General features: G+C 40.7%; 1 protein-coding gene across 4 annotated transcripts in view; it reads right to left on the bottom strand.

The window, feature by feature from the left end:
- ANKS1B (ankyrin repeat and sterile alpha motif domain containing 1B) overlaps window positions 1-13,684 on the bottom strand; it is an 830,526-nt gene extending 816,842 nt beyond the window's left edge. For all 4 annotated transcript variants that reach the window (XM_037160668.2, XM_037160669.2, XM_037160670.2 and 1 more), the window contains exon 1: window positions 13,551-13,684. In XM_037160668.2, coding sequence (XP_037016563.1) covers window positions 13,551-13,684 — 134 coding nt within the window. The remainder of the gene's footprint in view (window positions 1-13,550) is intronic.
- Window positions 13,685-14,110: the final 426 nt, after the last annotated feature.

Here is a 14,110-nt window from a genome sequence, read left to right as displayed (position 1 = left end):
AATTAATCTAGTGGTAGAATAATTCTATAAAATAATCCATGCTAAAAAAAAATCTTTGTAGCTCAGCTTTCTAGACACGGAGCTTCTGAACTGATGCAGCCTCCAGTCTGTGTGCTGACGAGACGGATGCGGGGCTGGAATGCACCCTCTCTGTGAGTTCAGAGCCGGCCTCCATCTAATTGGTCAGTGTCCGTGTCTTATCAGTTGTTCAACAGTTTTAACATCATGTTTGACTGGTAATTCTCTCAGTTTTAGAGCAGCAGACAGGGTTTTCAAAAAAAAAAGATCATTATTACATTCTTTTCCCTCAAAAAGTATAAGAATACCAGTTACCAACTGAGCCAGCACGAAGGATCCACCTGGACGGACTGACTTTGTCTCTGTAGAACGACGTCTTAGCTCATCACGACAATTTCCGTTGCAGCTGCACTGATACACCTGATGCTGCAGCTGAGATGACCTCCGTATGACCTCCGTCATTCATTAGATGGAGTCGTACAGAGCCGGGTTTGAACCCTCGCTCCAGTGGGCTCTGTCTACATGGCCTTCGACAAGATGTTTAACCTATGTTAAGACCACAGTGTGTATGGGACTTTCATCACATGCAGATGTGCAAAATAATACTTACTTTAGAGACTTGCTGTCAGAGTTGGTAAGAAGGTGATAATCTACAAGACTAGGAGGTATTCTAGGTGCTCAGTGAATCCTAGCCTTCCCTGTCTGTCATCTAATCTAAATTTCCCAAGCAGATTATCTTACCTCTTTTATCTCTTTTTGCTTAATTTTCTTTAGTTTCCTCCACTTTATCAACCATCATTATTTCATTTATTCAGAGCTACAAAGAGCATGAGCCCCTGCCTCACCCAAAACATCGTCCAAACATCTCTTGAATTCATAGTAAAAAGTAAAAGTTATGGCTCCACACTAGCCTTGACTCTGAAAACACTTCTTTGCCTGGTGTTTAAACACTTTAAAGTGTTTTCCCCTGCCCCTTTCTCTGATAATTTTCTAGCACTGATAAAAAAAACAATGGCTTTGAGTCAAGCCATGGATTCTAATCCAACTATGTCGCTTACTTACTTAGTCAAGTTACTAACTTGGTCCAGTTACTAAATCGCTCTGAGTCTTAATGTCCTATAAACTAATACATGTATGAAAATGAGCACAGTGACGAGCACATAGCAGATGCTCTAAAAATTATTTAATATTTCTCGACACCAAGGTTGCTAATCAAACTTCTGTTCTCCGTCAACAATTGCTCTCAAAGCTGTCATCCAAAAAGATATACATAGTCTAAACTAGGTACCATTAGTACGCCCTGCTTCACAGTTATTCACTCATTTAGTTATTCAACAAAGAGTTTTATGATATGTTCTTACATACTCTAGGCATTCGTACAGCACTTTAAAAGATAACCAAGCCAAGGTTCCAGACCTCACGGAATTCAGGGTCTAGTGGGGAGGCAAACACACAAACAAATCATTACAATGCAGTATCTGAAGTGCTAAAAATCAAGGTATGTACAAGGGATACAGGGATGCACAGAAGAGAGAGCTCAGGCAAAGCTTCCCAAAAGATATGATGGTGCTGAAATGAGACTAAAGGGATAAACAGGCCTTTAAGGAACACGCAAAGGGAAGATGGGTATTCCAGGGGGAGCAGTAGTAGAAGTCTACGATGCCTGCCAACAACACCTTGTTGTTCTTATACGGTTGGAGGATGCTGTTGTGGCACACTAGCAGAAAATGAGGCAGGTGGGAAGGAGCTACATCCCAAAAGATCTCAAACAATATTCCAATGAGTTTGGGCTTTATTCTTCAAGAACTAAAAAGCCACTGATTTCTAGTCAGAAAGTAACATGTTTTAGAATGATTCCTGAATGGCAGGGGAAGGAGTTGGAAGGGCTGATACAAAAGTGGGATACTGAGTGGATGTATATGAGAAGGAACAGCCAAGGATGCACTAGGGTTTCTAGTTTAGATGAAGGGGACGCTGTAGTTCCACTAACGCAAAGGAGTGATACATGAGGCAGAGCAGAACTGTGGGTAAAACAATGAATGTTGCAACTTTAATATCTCCACTGAGGGGGTGACCGGGAATAACACGTCTAGAGCACAGGAGAGAGGACGGAATTACAGAGACATATCTACATAGATATGTAAGAGCAACAATCTTTTTAACTCTCAAAGCAGGAACGACCGTAATACCAGAAATAATTTAAAAGATGGGCCCTGGCTCATGTGGCTCAGTGGATGCAGTGCCAGCCCATGAACCAAAAGGTCATGGGTTCGATCCGCAGTCAGGGCACATGCCTGAGTTGCCAGCCAGGTCTCCAGTTGGGGGGGGCAACACACTGCTGTTTCTTTCCCTCCCGTTATCCCTCCCTTCCCCTCTCTCTAAAAATAAATAAAAATCTTTATTTAAAAAAAGAAACATACTTTTTAAAAGAAATGAGATTTGTTTGGACTTCTCTCCCAACTTCAACTGAAAAGATTACAAATTAAAAACCTTAATTTACTCACCACTGCACATATGTTAAATGTTAACATAAAAAAGATATCAACATATTTAATGAAAAATATAAATACTTACCAAAGACAAATATTTTACCATCACTTATTTATCAGTTTTCTTAAGCAGTCTACTAACTAATAATATATTTCCAAAACACTGTTTCACAGCCAAAAAATACTGCACACTTCATCTTCTGAATAAACAGCATGTTTAATTTCCTGAGTAAACATTACTCATACTTGACACTGAACAGAGTCCAAAGTCACTGAAGGAGTTAAGAAATTTCTAAAGCCCCAGGAGCAATAAACCTCACCCAGAGAATCTAGTGAAGAGCTTATCATAAAGGACTAAAAGTCAATGTCATACCAAAATTTTAAATAACATCATGCATCCCTCTATGTAATAAATTATTTCAAAATCAGGTCACAATAGACAGACACACTATCTTGGGCAGACGGAAGAGAGCAGATAAGCAGGGAAAATTTCCTTTTCTCTACTGAAGCATGTCCACCAACTGTCATATCTGGAAAACAGCCAAAATGAGCACTTTATTTGCAAAAAGAACAGGAGACTCTTGAAATATTAGCAAAACGTGTGATGTATAAATGTGGAATGTGGAGAATTCTTTTAAGATTCGCATGTATGGGTGTTTGGAAATAACCTTTCTAAGACATAGATTAAAAGCACAGGCCCATCCATCTAACGAGCTCTGAAAGCCGAAGGTAGAGCCCTCTGAGTCCCTGAGGACAAATTCGACCCTCTTCTTTCAAGGCTGTGACCACCTACCCAGGGTAAGGTTCCCTTTCGCACTTCGGAGGCAGGTGTCTGACCTCATAGATATTTACCTGAATTAGCCACGTAAATTACTTTGAGAAAGCCACTGTCAACCTGTGTTTCTTTCTTTTAACTTTTGTTTTGTTGCTTCCTGACCTCGCTATTCCTCTCTTGCCACAGAGCATTTTCCAGTTTCCTGACCACAGGGTTTGCTAGTACAAGCTGACACAGCTGAGTTGCCGAGGGAAAACAGCTGAACGTTTAAGAAGGCGATCAGAGAGTAAAGAAGAAGGGGGCCTAGAAATGTTCACTAGATAGGGAACAGAAAACGCTTGGACTTCATCTGCATCTTTATAAACTTGTAACCTTGCATTAATGTCCTCAGTTCAGATCAGGGCCCACAGTCAAGTAAGGGTCACCAGGGTTTTCTAAATGAGCTCCTCACTGATCTAAAATAAATACATATTTCTTAAAAAAAAAAAAACAGAATGATAGGAGGCTAAATGTTTATAGCCAGTAACCAGGGAAAAGGGGAGGGGAGGCATTCGTTCTGAGGGACTTTGCTAGTGAAAACAACCCAACAATTATAACTGTGCTACCAACACCACTGTAACCTCAGATGAGGTGCTCAGTTGTACCCCAGCATAGTTTGGCTCTTTAAAGGGGTTCAGAGAAGCCTACCAACGAGGAAGTGGGGAAAGAAAAGGAAAGACTTATGGTTTGGGTATTCTCTCATGAAGTTCACAAAAAATATTTTTCTTTTTTTTATATTTTTCCACATGCCCCTTTTCTGAGACTTTTGTCCCCTTTTCTCCCCTACCCATGAAGTTGGGCCCAAAGCAATCCAGCAGCCCCTAACAGATGCCACAGGATCCTGTCCCCCGATCCTCACTGCCTTGGTTCCTGGTCTTTGCAACTCCTGGCAATTCATCTTCTCCCTGATTCTATGAGATCTGTGTAGGCTTATAAAACCCCATTTCCCGGTAAAGAGCAAGCAAGCAACACTTCCGAGGAAGGTCGCATCGGACATGAGTCACGTACTCTTTTCCCATCAGAGAAACAGCATGTGGAATATATTTCTGAGAAAACAGTAACTGCCAATCCCACAATCAAGACTTTTAGAAGGATACTCAAGGGAACAGGGAATGGGTTGCACTGATACGGTGTGGTCCCTTGTTCTGCGAATCATTATCAAATACAACAACTGCCAAGTTTAAGAACCATTTCTACGAAAGCCCAAGGATTCCATAGATATAGAAAGACAAGATACAATATAAATACCCTGAAGAGGTCACATGTGAAGAGGTCACATCAGAAGTGTGGATGATGAAAAGGTAAGGAGGTAAGAGAGTAGGAACCACAGTCCCTTAGACCCCTAGATGGTACCTTGTACATAAAGCGTGCTGTTTAAATCCAGGCCCATTTCATTCCCTCCTTAGGTAGTGAAACCAAAATTTTCATCATCTTTCCACTGAGCTTGTTTTCTCGACCCAGAAAAGGACAGCAGCAATTGATAATACTGCCTGCTGTTTATTTTTTCTTCAACTTGTCAGGAAAAGCTGAATGGTCTTTTAAAGTACAGACTGCAACTGCAATAAATTTTTGTGGCAATGCTCCCATCCTATTTTTCCCAATTTTTTTCAAGTAAAACGGGTGTTTTTCAGCGATATCAAATGCTTACTAAAGAGCTCCCAGGAAGTTTCTTTTCTTAGATTTGTTGCTAGAAATTATTGATTCTTGATAATAACTTAAAGTCTGGGAACCCCCCGGGATAAATTACTTACTGTCCTGGTTCATTTGGACCAATCATGATTTTTATAATAACTGTGCAGGTTTACCATATTTTATAACACACTTGGTCAATTTCCTGACATAATGTATTTGTGACATTAAAACGAATCATAGTGGGAATATCATATAACAAGAAAAACCTACTTGCCGAAATCCTTGTCTCTATCACATTCTGCAAACTCAACGTCCTCAGTGAATGACAGTTACTGTCTCAGTGCTTTTATAACTCTTCTTCTGCATTATCATCATTTTAGTAAAAATCTTGAGAAGGCATTTCACTGACAATTATGATAAAGACTTTCAGCTAAACAGCAAAAATTATATAAAGGTTTCTTTGTCTTTCAGTCATTCTAGAGGCTGACTACATACATATCCACAACAATACACATGAAGGAAAAGCTCATAAAAAATTTAAGTGCAGACCAGCCTATCAAATTATCATCATCTCTCCTCCAAAACACAAAGAGAAACAGTGTCCACAAAGAACTGCCACATAGTGTCCAAGCTTTGGTCATAATCTTCATGTCACCTGGAATTCCTAATTGCCCAACACAAAAGTAGAGGCGTGACTGACTTGGAGAGATTTCTCCCCATCACCGTTACCATCACCACCATCACGATCTTCATCATCATTAGCGAATAAGAGCATTTTGTTACTCTCCTCTTCTGCTTCCGCTCCCACTCTCTTTTCCTCTTCTCCTTCCTTTCTCTTCCTGCACAATTCAGTTCCTAAATCCATAAAGTAGGGCAAAGAAAGGTAGGCATCCTCACTAGAGGAAAGAGTGAAATATCAGAGACCAAGCCAGCAGGGAGGAATGTCCGTCCCGGGGGCAGCTGAGCGTGAGGTGGCCCTCAGCTCTTTGGCCAGAGCTCCAAAGCTGAACTATTTTAGCCTCAAGTTTTGTTTCCTCTTTCAATGAAAATATGAAAAGAGCTTCCTCTTCCTCAATGCATTTACTAATAAGTCACGTTTCAGTATGAATTAACTGTCGGCTACCACAAGTAGTTTTTGGTAGAGGTGTAAAGCTGGAAAAAAAATGATACTGAGTCCGTGCAGTTAAAAGTTAAAATGAACGGAGGCAGGAAACCGGAGATGATGAAAGCAAACTCTGTAAACTCAAGTTTGAAGGTTCAATATCAGTTCTTCCTAATCTGCTTCTCACTACACAGCCCATTCCAGCTCTACACGTCACACAGAACCTGCCTCCCTGCAGGAGACAGAGTCCAGGTGAACTTGTAATAATCAGAATGAAGACGAGGCTTTCTCTCTAGAAAAAGATTTGGGCAGGAAGAGTCGAAGGGAATGTGGTCTGGGGAACAGAAACATCAAGCAGGCAGAAAGAAATGAGGTTGGCCATTGATGCCCACATCCTTCACCTAAGATTTGATAGCACTTGCTCAAAGAATAGTGACAAGTCTAGGCCGATTGTTTCAGCTCACTTAACCAGAAGTAATTAGCCACATTAAATAAAGCTGCTCTCACAGTGCCGTGGAACCCAACAACTCCACAGCACAACTGAATCAAAGTTCGAGTTCCAGACAGATTCATAGATTCATGAAGATGTCCTGTTAAATAGATCACCCAGTTTCCATCCTCGCCCAGGCTTAACACAAATGTAGAGATCACCTGCTGCCCTACTGATGGGGAAGAAGAAAACTGGAGTCTGCAAAGATCCCCAGACCTGTATGTACTACACAAGGAAAGTTGCCGGGTCTTCACCTGGCGTTACGCCTCTGCCTGCCACGTGCGTTACCTGACCACGTCATTACATACACAGGAAAGGACTGGAACACAGATGACTCTTCTGTGCAAATGCCTGCTTTTTCAGATTTAAATATTCTCACATATCAACGTATGATGAATAACTAAAACTCATCATATTTTAATGAACTAAAACTATGCTGCGGTATGTTCAAAATGGAAACTGATGGCAGACTAAAATGCATTAAATGTTAAATATCTTCAGGTTCTGCGGGATGAAATTAGTCTTTTCTGATCCTTGATTTGAGTTTCAGTCAGCTTCCATTTCTAGTTAAATACTTAGGAAGAAAGTTCTATAACAGACTCCTTGAAAGAATTTCCCAAAATTATCTCAAATGCATAATTAAACTATTTCAGTAAACAACAGAACTAATCAGATTGTTTACCATCACCTGAGAGGTTAAATTGCTGAAGTCAGTAGCCTCACTACTGAATATTGCAAGCTTCTGCATTAACGTCAGTGAAGGCCCGCTCCACCCTTCCTCACTGAGACATGCGAGGTATTGGGCAACGTAAGAATGGACAAGATGCGTAGTGGTCACCGGCTGGCTGTCCTAATTCCCTGCTACACACCAGCCTCACCTCCCTGTTTTGAAGATGGAGCTGAAAACCCTGCTCAGTAGAGAAAGAGGTCAGCACCAAAATCCCCTCCCCTCCCTCCTCACGCCCCACCACACAGCTGGCACTGTTCTCTGGCAGACACGGCTCCCTGAACATAATGGTGTAATCACCACTTCAAACATCATTACTATCTAAAATAGATAACCCACTTGCAAGTTGACTATTTTTATAGATACAACATTTTTCATGCAGTTTAACTGCTCTGTTTGTGATTTATTCCACTTAACCAATGCAGTTTCCCTAGAAGTATCTTATATCTGAGTCCCAATGACTACAATTGTCCAAACAGTTGTGAAAATTACAGTGCTTCCAGGTTGTCTCTTATCTCCTCATGCCCATCAACAGAAAACTTCAAGAGCTGTATGCCAAATCTGAAAAAAAAATGGATAAGCTATCTGATTTATTGATCTACTTAGGGGTCTTCAGAACCCGATTCGTGACATTCAACAAGAATTTACTAAATACTCTTTATATAGTGTTTAGCATTTTGAGGCATTAAGAAAATCTAGTAAATTTGAAGCATTAACAAACTTTTAATTGTTTTATTAAAATACAAATAACTCTTAATCTAGACACACTAAAAAAGAAATAATTTAATACACACTTTAAATGGGAATTACTTTTATTTGGCTTAAAGGGCAGTTGTGCCAAAGGAATGGATTTTAAAAGGTTTTGCAGCTATCTCATGAAAGTTCCATTATATAGAATGAAATTTCTCATATATTGTGGATGAAGAAAAAGGAGGAAGGCAACTCAATTTCAGCACCCTGATGAGTACAAGAACGAAAGGGAGTGGTGAGGAGTATAACAGAAAACACACGCAGAAAAAGCAGTATATACTTGTCCTGGAAAATGCTAATGTCCCTTTCAGCTAAGTTTGAAAAAGAGAAGGAAAGTAGAAAAGTTCACTGCTATGACAGCTACTGTAACCTTGAGCTCTTACAGAGTTACAATAAAAAAAACCATGGATGGTTTTAGACCACAAGAGTATTTCCTCTGACATTGAACGATGCCAAGAATCTGATTCTTCCCAACTTCTACATTGCTTCTATCTTCCCTAGTGAGAATCATTTTCAAACCAGAAAGGATAAACAATGTTAGGAGATTTCTGAAGCACCAAACAGACAGATCCTAAGGGACACTTAGCTACTTCAAATGAGTGTAAGTATCCAAATCCAGAAGAATTAGATGCATGAATACTAGGCATCATCAATGGTTCACTCCCAGAAACGAGCTATAATAAAGTAGCCTGATTTGGGTGGAAACTGTAGACTCCCTACTACAGGGGTAGATTAAAAGAATGCTACAAACAGAATATAGAGTGAATTTAGAAAGGCAGTGGATAAAATACCCCATAATAATCTCACCAGTATATTGGAAAAAAGTAGCTGACAGTTCTATCAAGTGGCTTCAATATTGGTAGAAATACCACACACAAAGACTGCTACTTTTAAATCTATGGTAAGCTGGAGAGAGGTTCTTTAGAGAGATATCATGGTGTGTTGAATTCCAGCTATAGAAAACATGCCTATCAAATCTACAGATGATGCAGCAGAGAGAAGCGGATATGATGGAAGGCAGACGCAAGAGCCACAAAGTTCTAGACAGATGATAAATATAGGCTAAAACAAGTAAGATTAAATGTAATAGGAAGAACTGAAGTCCAAGCAACACATTTACGAGTACCAGATCGGGGAACCATGGCTCCAAAAATTACCGGAAAAAAAAAAAAAATACACAGAAGTTCTGAGTACCAGATCAATGTGAACCAACGCCATTATACAGCTTAGAAAAAACTGACTTGAGTTAAGGTAGGTCTTAGATCAGTAATAATACAGTGATAATTTCACTGCACCATGTTTTAAATAGCTATTTTATTTTAACTTAGATAATACATGTTCATTGGAGAATACTGGGAAGTGTACGTGAACAAGAAGAAAATTACAGTTACCCACAATTCTACCACTCAAAAAATGAATACAATTTATATTTAGGAGTCTATCATTCCAGACTTCTTAATGCATATTATAAATGTTCACACACTTATTTTCTCTCAAAAAAAAATAGGACCATACTACAAAGACTATTTTGTAACTGGTTTCTTTTGTTTGTTTGTTTCCGCTTTTTGATTCAACAGTACATCAAGTGCCAGTACATTCTACACTGGTCCAACAAGAGGGAGTGCATTTCGTTCATTTCTGCTCACTACACTTTAAGAGAGTCATTGTAAAATTTGATAGTATACAAAGAAGGAAAAGTAGAGTAGTGAAAAATATGAAAATCTAGGTTCATCTAATCTGTAATGCCATATAACAAAAGGTTGATGGAAATAATGGTACTTCCATGAAAAAAAATATAGGAGATGTATAACAAAAACAATGTAGCTAAATGCATGCACTTGAAGAACTGTCCTGGCAGATGAATTACTTTGTATTGACCCATGTCACCAAACCGACACCAGTTTCTGGAAATTAAAGGGAGGTGGACTTCAACTCAATAAAGAGGACTTTTAAAATAATTAGAGCTGTCAAAAAATGGAATGGGTCTAGTCACTGGAGGGTGGCTTAACAGGGATGGAACAAGTAACAGGTAAAAGATGTTAGAGGTAATTCCTCTAGGTGAGATGCTGAAGTAGAAGGTCGCATTCTATTTGAAGATTCTGTGATTCTAACGAAAAACTTACTACAGAAGTTTCCTCCCAGTCCACTAGGAAGCAAATCCATAGTCATTAAGGTCTTAAGAAACCAAGTCCAGGGCTTTACATATTCATGAGAAATTATAATGACACTAATGGTGAACACCAATGTGCTGAATGCTTTGCATTCGCTGCTTACCACCTCATTGAACACAGCCACCCTGTATGGTAGGTGCTATTATTACCATTTCCATTCTATAGAAAAGAACAGTGAGACTCAGAGAGATCTTTACAGTTATTCAAGGCCATTCTTACTTGTGCAGAAATGTGCAGTGCCAGCCAGGCACACCCCACCATATCGCCACTGCTCACTTAGTGGGTGATATGTAATCAAAGGCATCTTCCCAAAATGTCTCCACTAGTGATCCCTGAAAGGGCAGTTGTAAGATATTTTTTTTAATTAGAAAAGAATTAAGAATTTTTAAATCAAATTATTCATAGCAAAACTAAATGTTCAGATTAGACTTTCTCAACCATATACCTTAAACTTTGGAGAATCAACATTCAATGAATAAGACATAAGATGTGGTAGCATTCATGTGAATCACGTAACTTCACATGTTCGCCAGTACTAATCATGTGACTTTGGGCAAGTTCTTAGTCTTCCTGTCTTTTTGGTTCTTCATCTGTGAGATGAGGACCGACCTACTTAAGGTCCACACAGGTTTTTTTTTAAGATTTTACTTATTTATTTTAGATACAGGGGAAGGAAGAGAGAAAGAGAGGGAGAGAAACATCAATCAGTTGCCTCTCACATGCCTCCAACTCAGGCCCTGGCCCCCAACCCTGCTGCACACCCTGACTGGGAATTGAACCCATAATCTTTTGGTTCACAGGCCACACCGGGCAGGGCTTTGTTGTATACAGAGAATTGAATGAGATGATACATGTAAGCATTTAGCACAGGATCTAATACTATTATTATTACTCAACACAAGTAATAATTGGGGGAAGGGTTTACAGGACCGATAAAACTTTCCACAATTGATTTTAAAATTTTGAGGTGTTATGTTTGGGGGGACAGGGTCACATTATCAGCAGATAAATTTCTGATGACAGTCATTGATGAAATAAAGTGACAACTAAATAAAATGTGCCTTCTCTTAGGAATTTCATTTTATGCAAACGATCATCCAAAGAACACAACTTCAACTCCCACTTTCTTCAAAGGCACTGCTGTAGTTGTTTATTCAGTATGAGATATATAAATGCAAATTTTAAGGTTACTGGTTTTGACTTTGACTTTTGACAACTCTGCTCAGACTACTCTCATAAACACATGCTTTTTTAGTTTCATTGTTTTCTATGTGCATTCTTCTTGCAGAGCCACTGCTGCTGCCTCTGATAAAACCAGCCAGAGAAAACCTCCCATTCAAGAAGTACACAGCGGGGCATGATTTTGATATTTAATGTTTACTCACATTAAACAGTTGATATTTTATTCCTAATATTGGACCACTATTTTTAAAATGGCGCAACTGAGGAAGTATTTAATAGATATTTGTCTATCACGAGAATAGGTTTTTTAAAAAAAATACTATATAGCTCAATGAAATGAACTGTTCTCAAATAATTATTTAATGTTATTCCAAGGGAATTGATTATTTTTAGAAACCTCTTTTAAAAAAGGGCTTCTGGTCATAATCATTTTTATCACATAGGATATGCTGGCAAATATACCTTGTACCTTCAACTTAAAACTGTAAACAGAGAAACTGCTTTTGTATAAATTACCTGTGACTAAGGGCAATTACTGGAGCTATAATCTGAAATATCTACACTTGTCTATTTGTATATGGAAGTGAAAATTATTTAACAAGGGAGTACACCAACAGTCATCACTTTAAGACCTACTGAAAAAAAGTCCCATAAATATTCATTGTTCTCAAGTCAACTGTCATTCCAATAAACTATCACTGTCACAAGTACAGATGATCACATATGGAGGCTTTTTTAAATCCCAGCAACTAATTTCCAACCAAATTCATTTCACTGTAATACAAATATTTGAATGAACCCTATTAGCCAGGACTGTAATTAACTGCATTGTCTGACCACTACAACATGAGAACTGTGTAAAGAACATGTCATCTTCCAAAAGTTTGTATTAAGCACTCGTTAAGACTAGAACAGAACAGCTTTTTAACACAATCAAAGTCACTTGGACTTTTTAAAAATTTTTATTAATTTGAGAGAGGGACAGAGAGGAAGGGATAGAGAGAGAAAGAGAGAAGGAAACATCAATATGTTGTTCCCCTCGTTGGTCGCTTCTTGCATGTACCCTGATTTGGGATCCAACCCGCAACCTAGGTGTACCAAGGCGTGCTAACCAACTCAGCTACCTGGCCAGGGCCTCACTGGGCCTTTTTCGTTGTTTTTTTTTTTTTTTTTTTCACAAGTACAGCTGAGTTGCCTAAGAGATGTTTTAGGGAGAAGACATGAATAATGCCTCCCAAAATATCCAGGATAATTGGGAAAGCCATGACTTTAGAAACTAAAGAAATTCCCTTGAATTTTAGCTAGTGAAGATGCTTCAGGACTCCTCCCTCCCGCCTGATTTCATTTGTCCATAATTCAACTTTAAAGGCATAGTTTTTGAAATACGCAAACCAACCCTGCTATTTCTACGGTACTGTTGGCTGAATAAGGACCTTGACAATTTTCACAAATGTCATCTTAGAGTCTCTCAGCAATATCAGTCTCACCTGCAACATCTTCCCATCGAAAGGCCTCTACCATACTCCAAATATGGTATCCCAGTCCTGACCTGGCATCGTTTATCCTAAGACACAAAATAAGTTTTCACTCGGCTATGTCCAGGTAACTGAAAGTGCTGCTGGGCCGCCTCATCAAGTTTTATACACACCCTGCACTAATGCCACCTCATCAGAAGATTCACTTTCTTCATTCTGTGGGATCATAACCTACAGCAGAGCAAATGTCTTCTGCAAGAGAAGGTAGCGGCAACCAAAGGCAGTGGCTCTTGCGGGGTAATTGCATGCACGCAATAGCCTCTCTGCCAATTTCATTTAAATAGACACAAAAAAAGGCTGGGTTCGAGGCTGCAAATATATAACAAACACTGATGGAAGGGAAGGATGTGGAACGCCGATTTTCCTCTAGCAACACTAGCACAGGTCCAAGTTCTGCACCACAGCCCTGAGAAAAGTATCTATTGACGCACGGATGGAAGGCTATTTTAAAATTACTCCAAGAATTGGAGGCGTCCATCTGACTGAGAGGCTCAAGCCTCCTTTCCATACACGCTGTTTTCCTGCCTCATTTAAGAATGAATCCCTGGCAGCCAGCAGGTGCAATTACCATGAGGAGCAGCAGGTACCCATCACAATGCATAAGGAGGCATGCAATCCCAGAGCAGGTGCCCGTCCTTACCTTAGCAGATTAGACAGGGGCAGGGGTCCGGATCCACCGCCCAGGATCCCTCCTTTCCTGCCAGACAGGAGTTTCTCCACCAGAGCCACATTGCCAGTGCGAGCAGCTTCCAGCAGCTCCTGGTCCTTCCCCATAGTCTCTCACCGATTCCCTCGCAGAGTCCTTTCCCCCTCCGGGTCCTGCTCCCCGCCCACCCTCACACCCCCAAATCCTGGGCCCTCCCGCCCCACCCTAAAATAATGCGACCCGGGTGCTTTGGAGGAGCGGGCGTTGGATGGTGAGCTCTGAGAGGTCGCAGCGGGAGGAGGCGAGGAGCTTCCACGCTGGAGCCGGAGCGGAGCGCAGTGCACGACCGCGACGGCGAGGGCCCTCGCGCGCCAGCGCCCCGGCTGGGTCTCGCCTCGCGGGCCCCGCGGAGGGGCTGCGAAGGGCAGCGCGGCGGCGGCGGAGGCTCCCGCGGCCGTGGCCGTGCAGAGGCAGGGCGCTGCGGACGAGCCGCGGCGGGCGCGTGCCGAGGGCGGCGGCGCAGGGGCCGGGGCAGGGCGGGCGGGCGCCCGGGT

This window comes from Artibeus jamaicensis, unplaced genomic scaffold (assembly GCF_021234435.1).
Source record: "Artibeus jamaicensis isolate MK-2021 breed Jamaican fruit bat unplaced genomic scaffold, CSHL_Jam_final contig_233, whole genome shotgun sequence".
Taxonomy (NCBI): domain Eukaryota; kingdom Metazoa; phylum Chordata; class Mammalia; order Chiroptera; family Phyllostomidae; genus Artibeus; species Artibeus jamaicensis.
The sequence above is the reverse complement of the archived record's forward strand: the minus strand, read 5'-3'. Positions and strand labels throughout refer to the sequence as shown.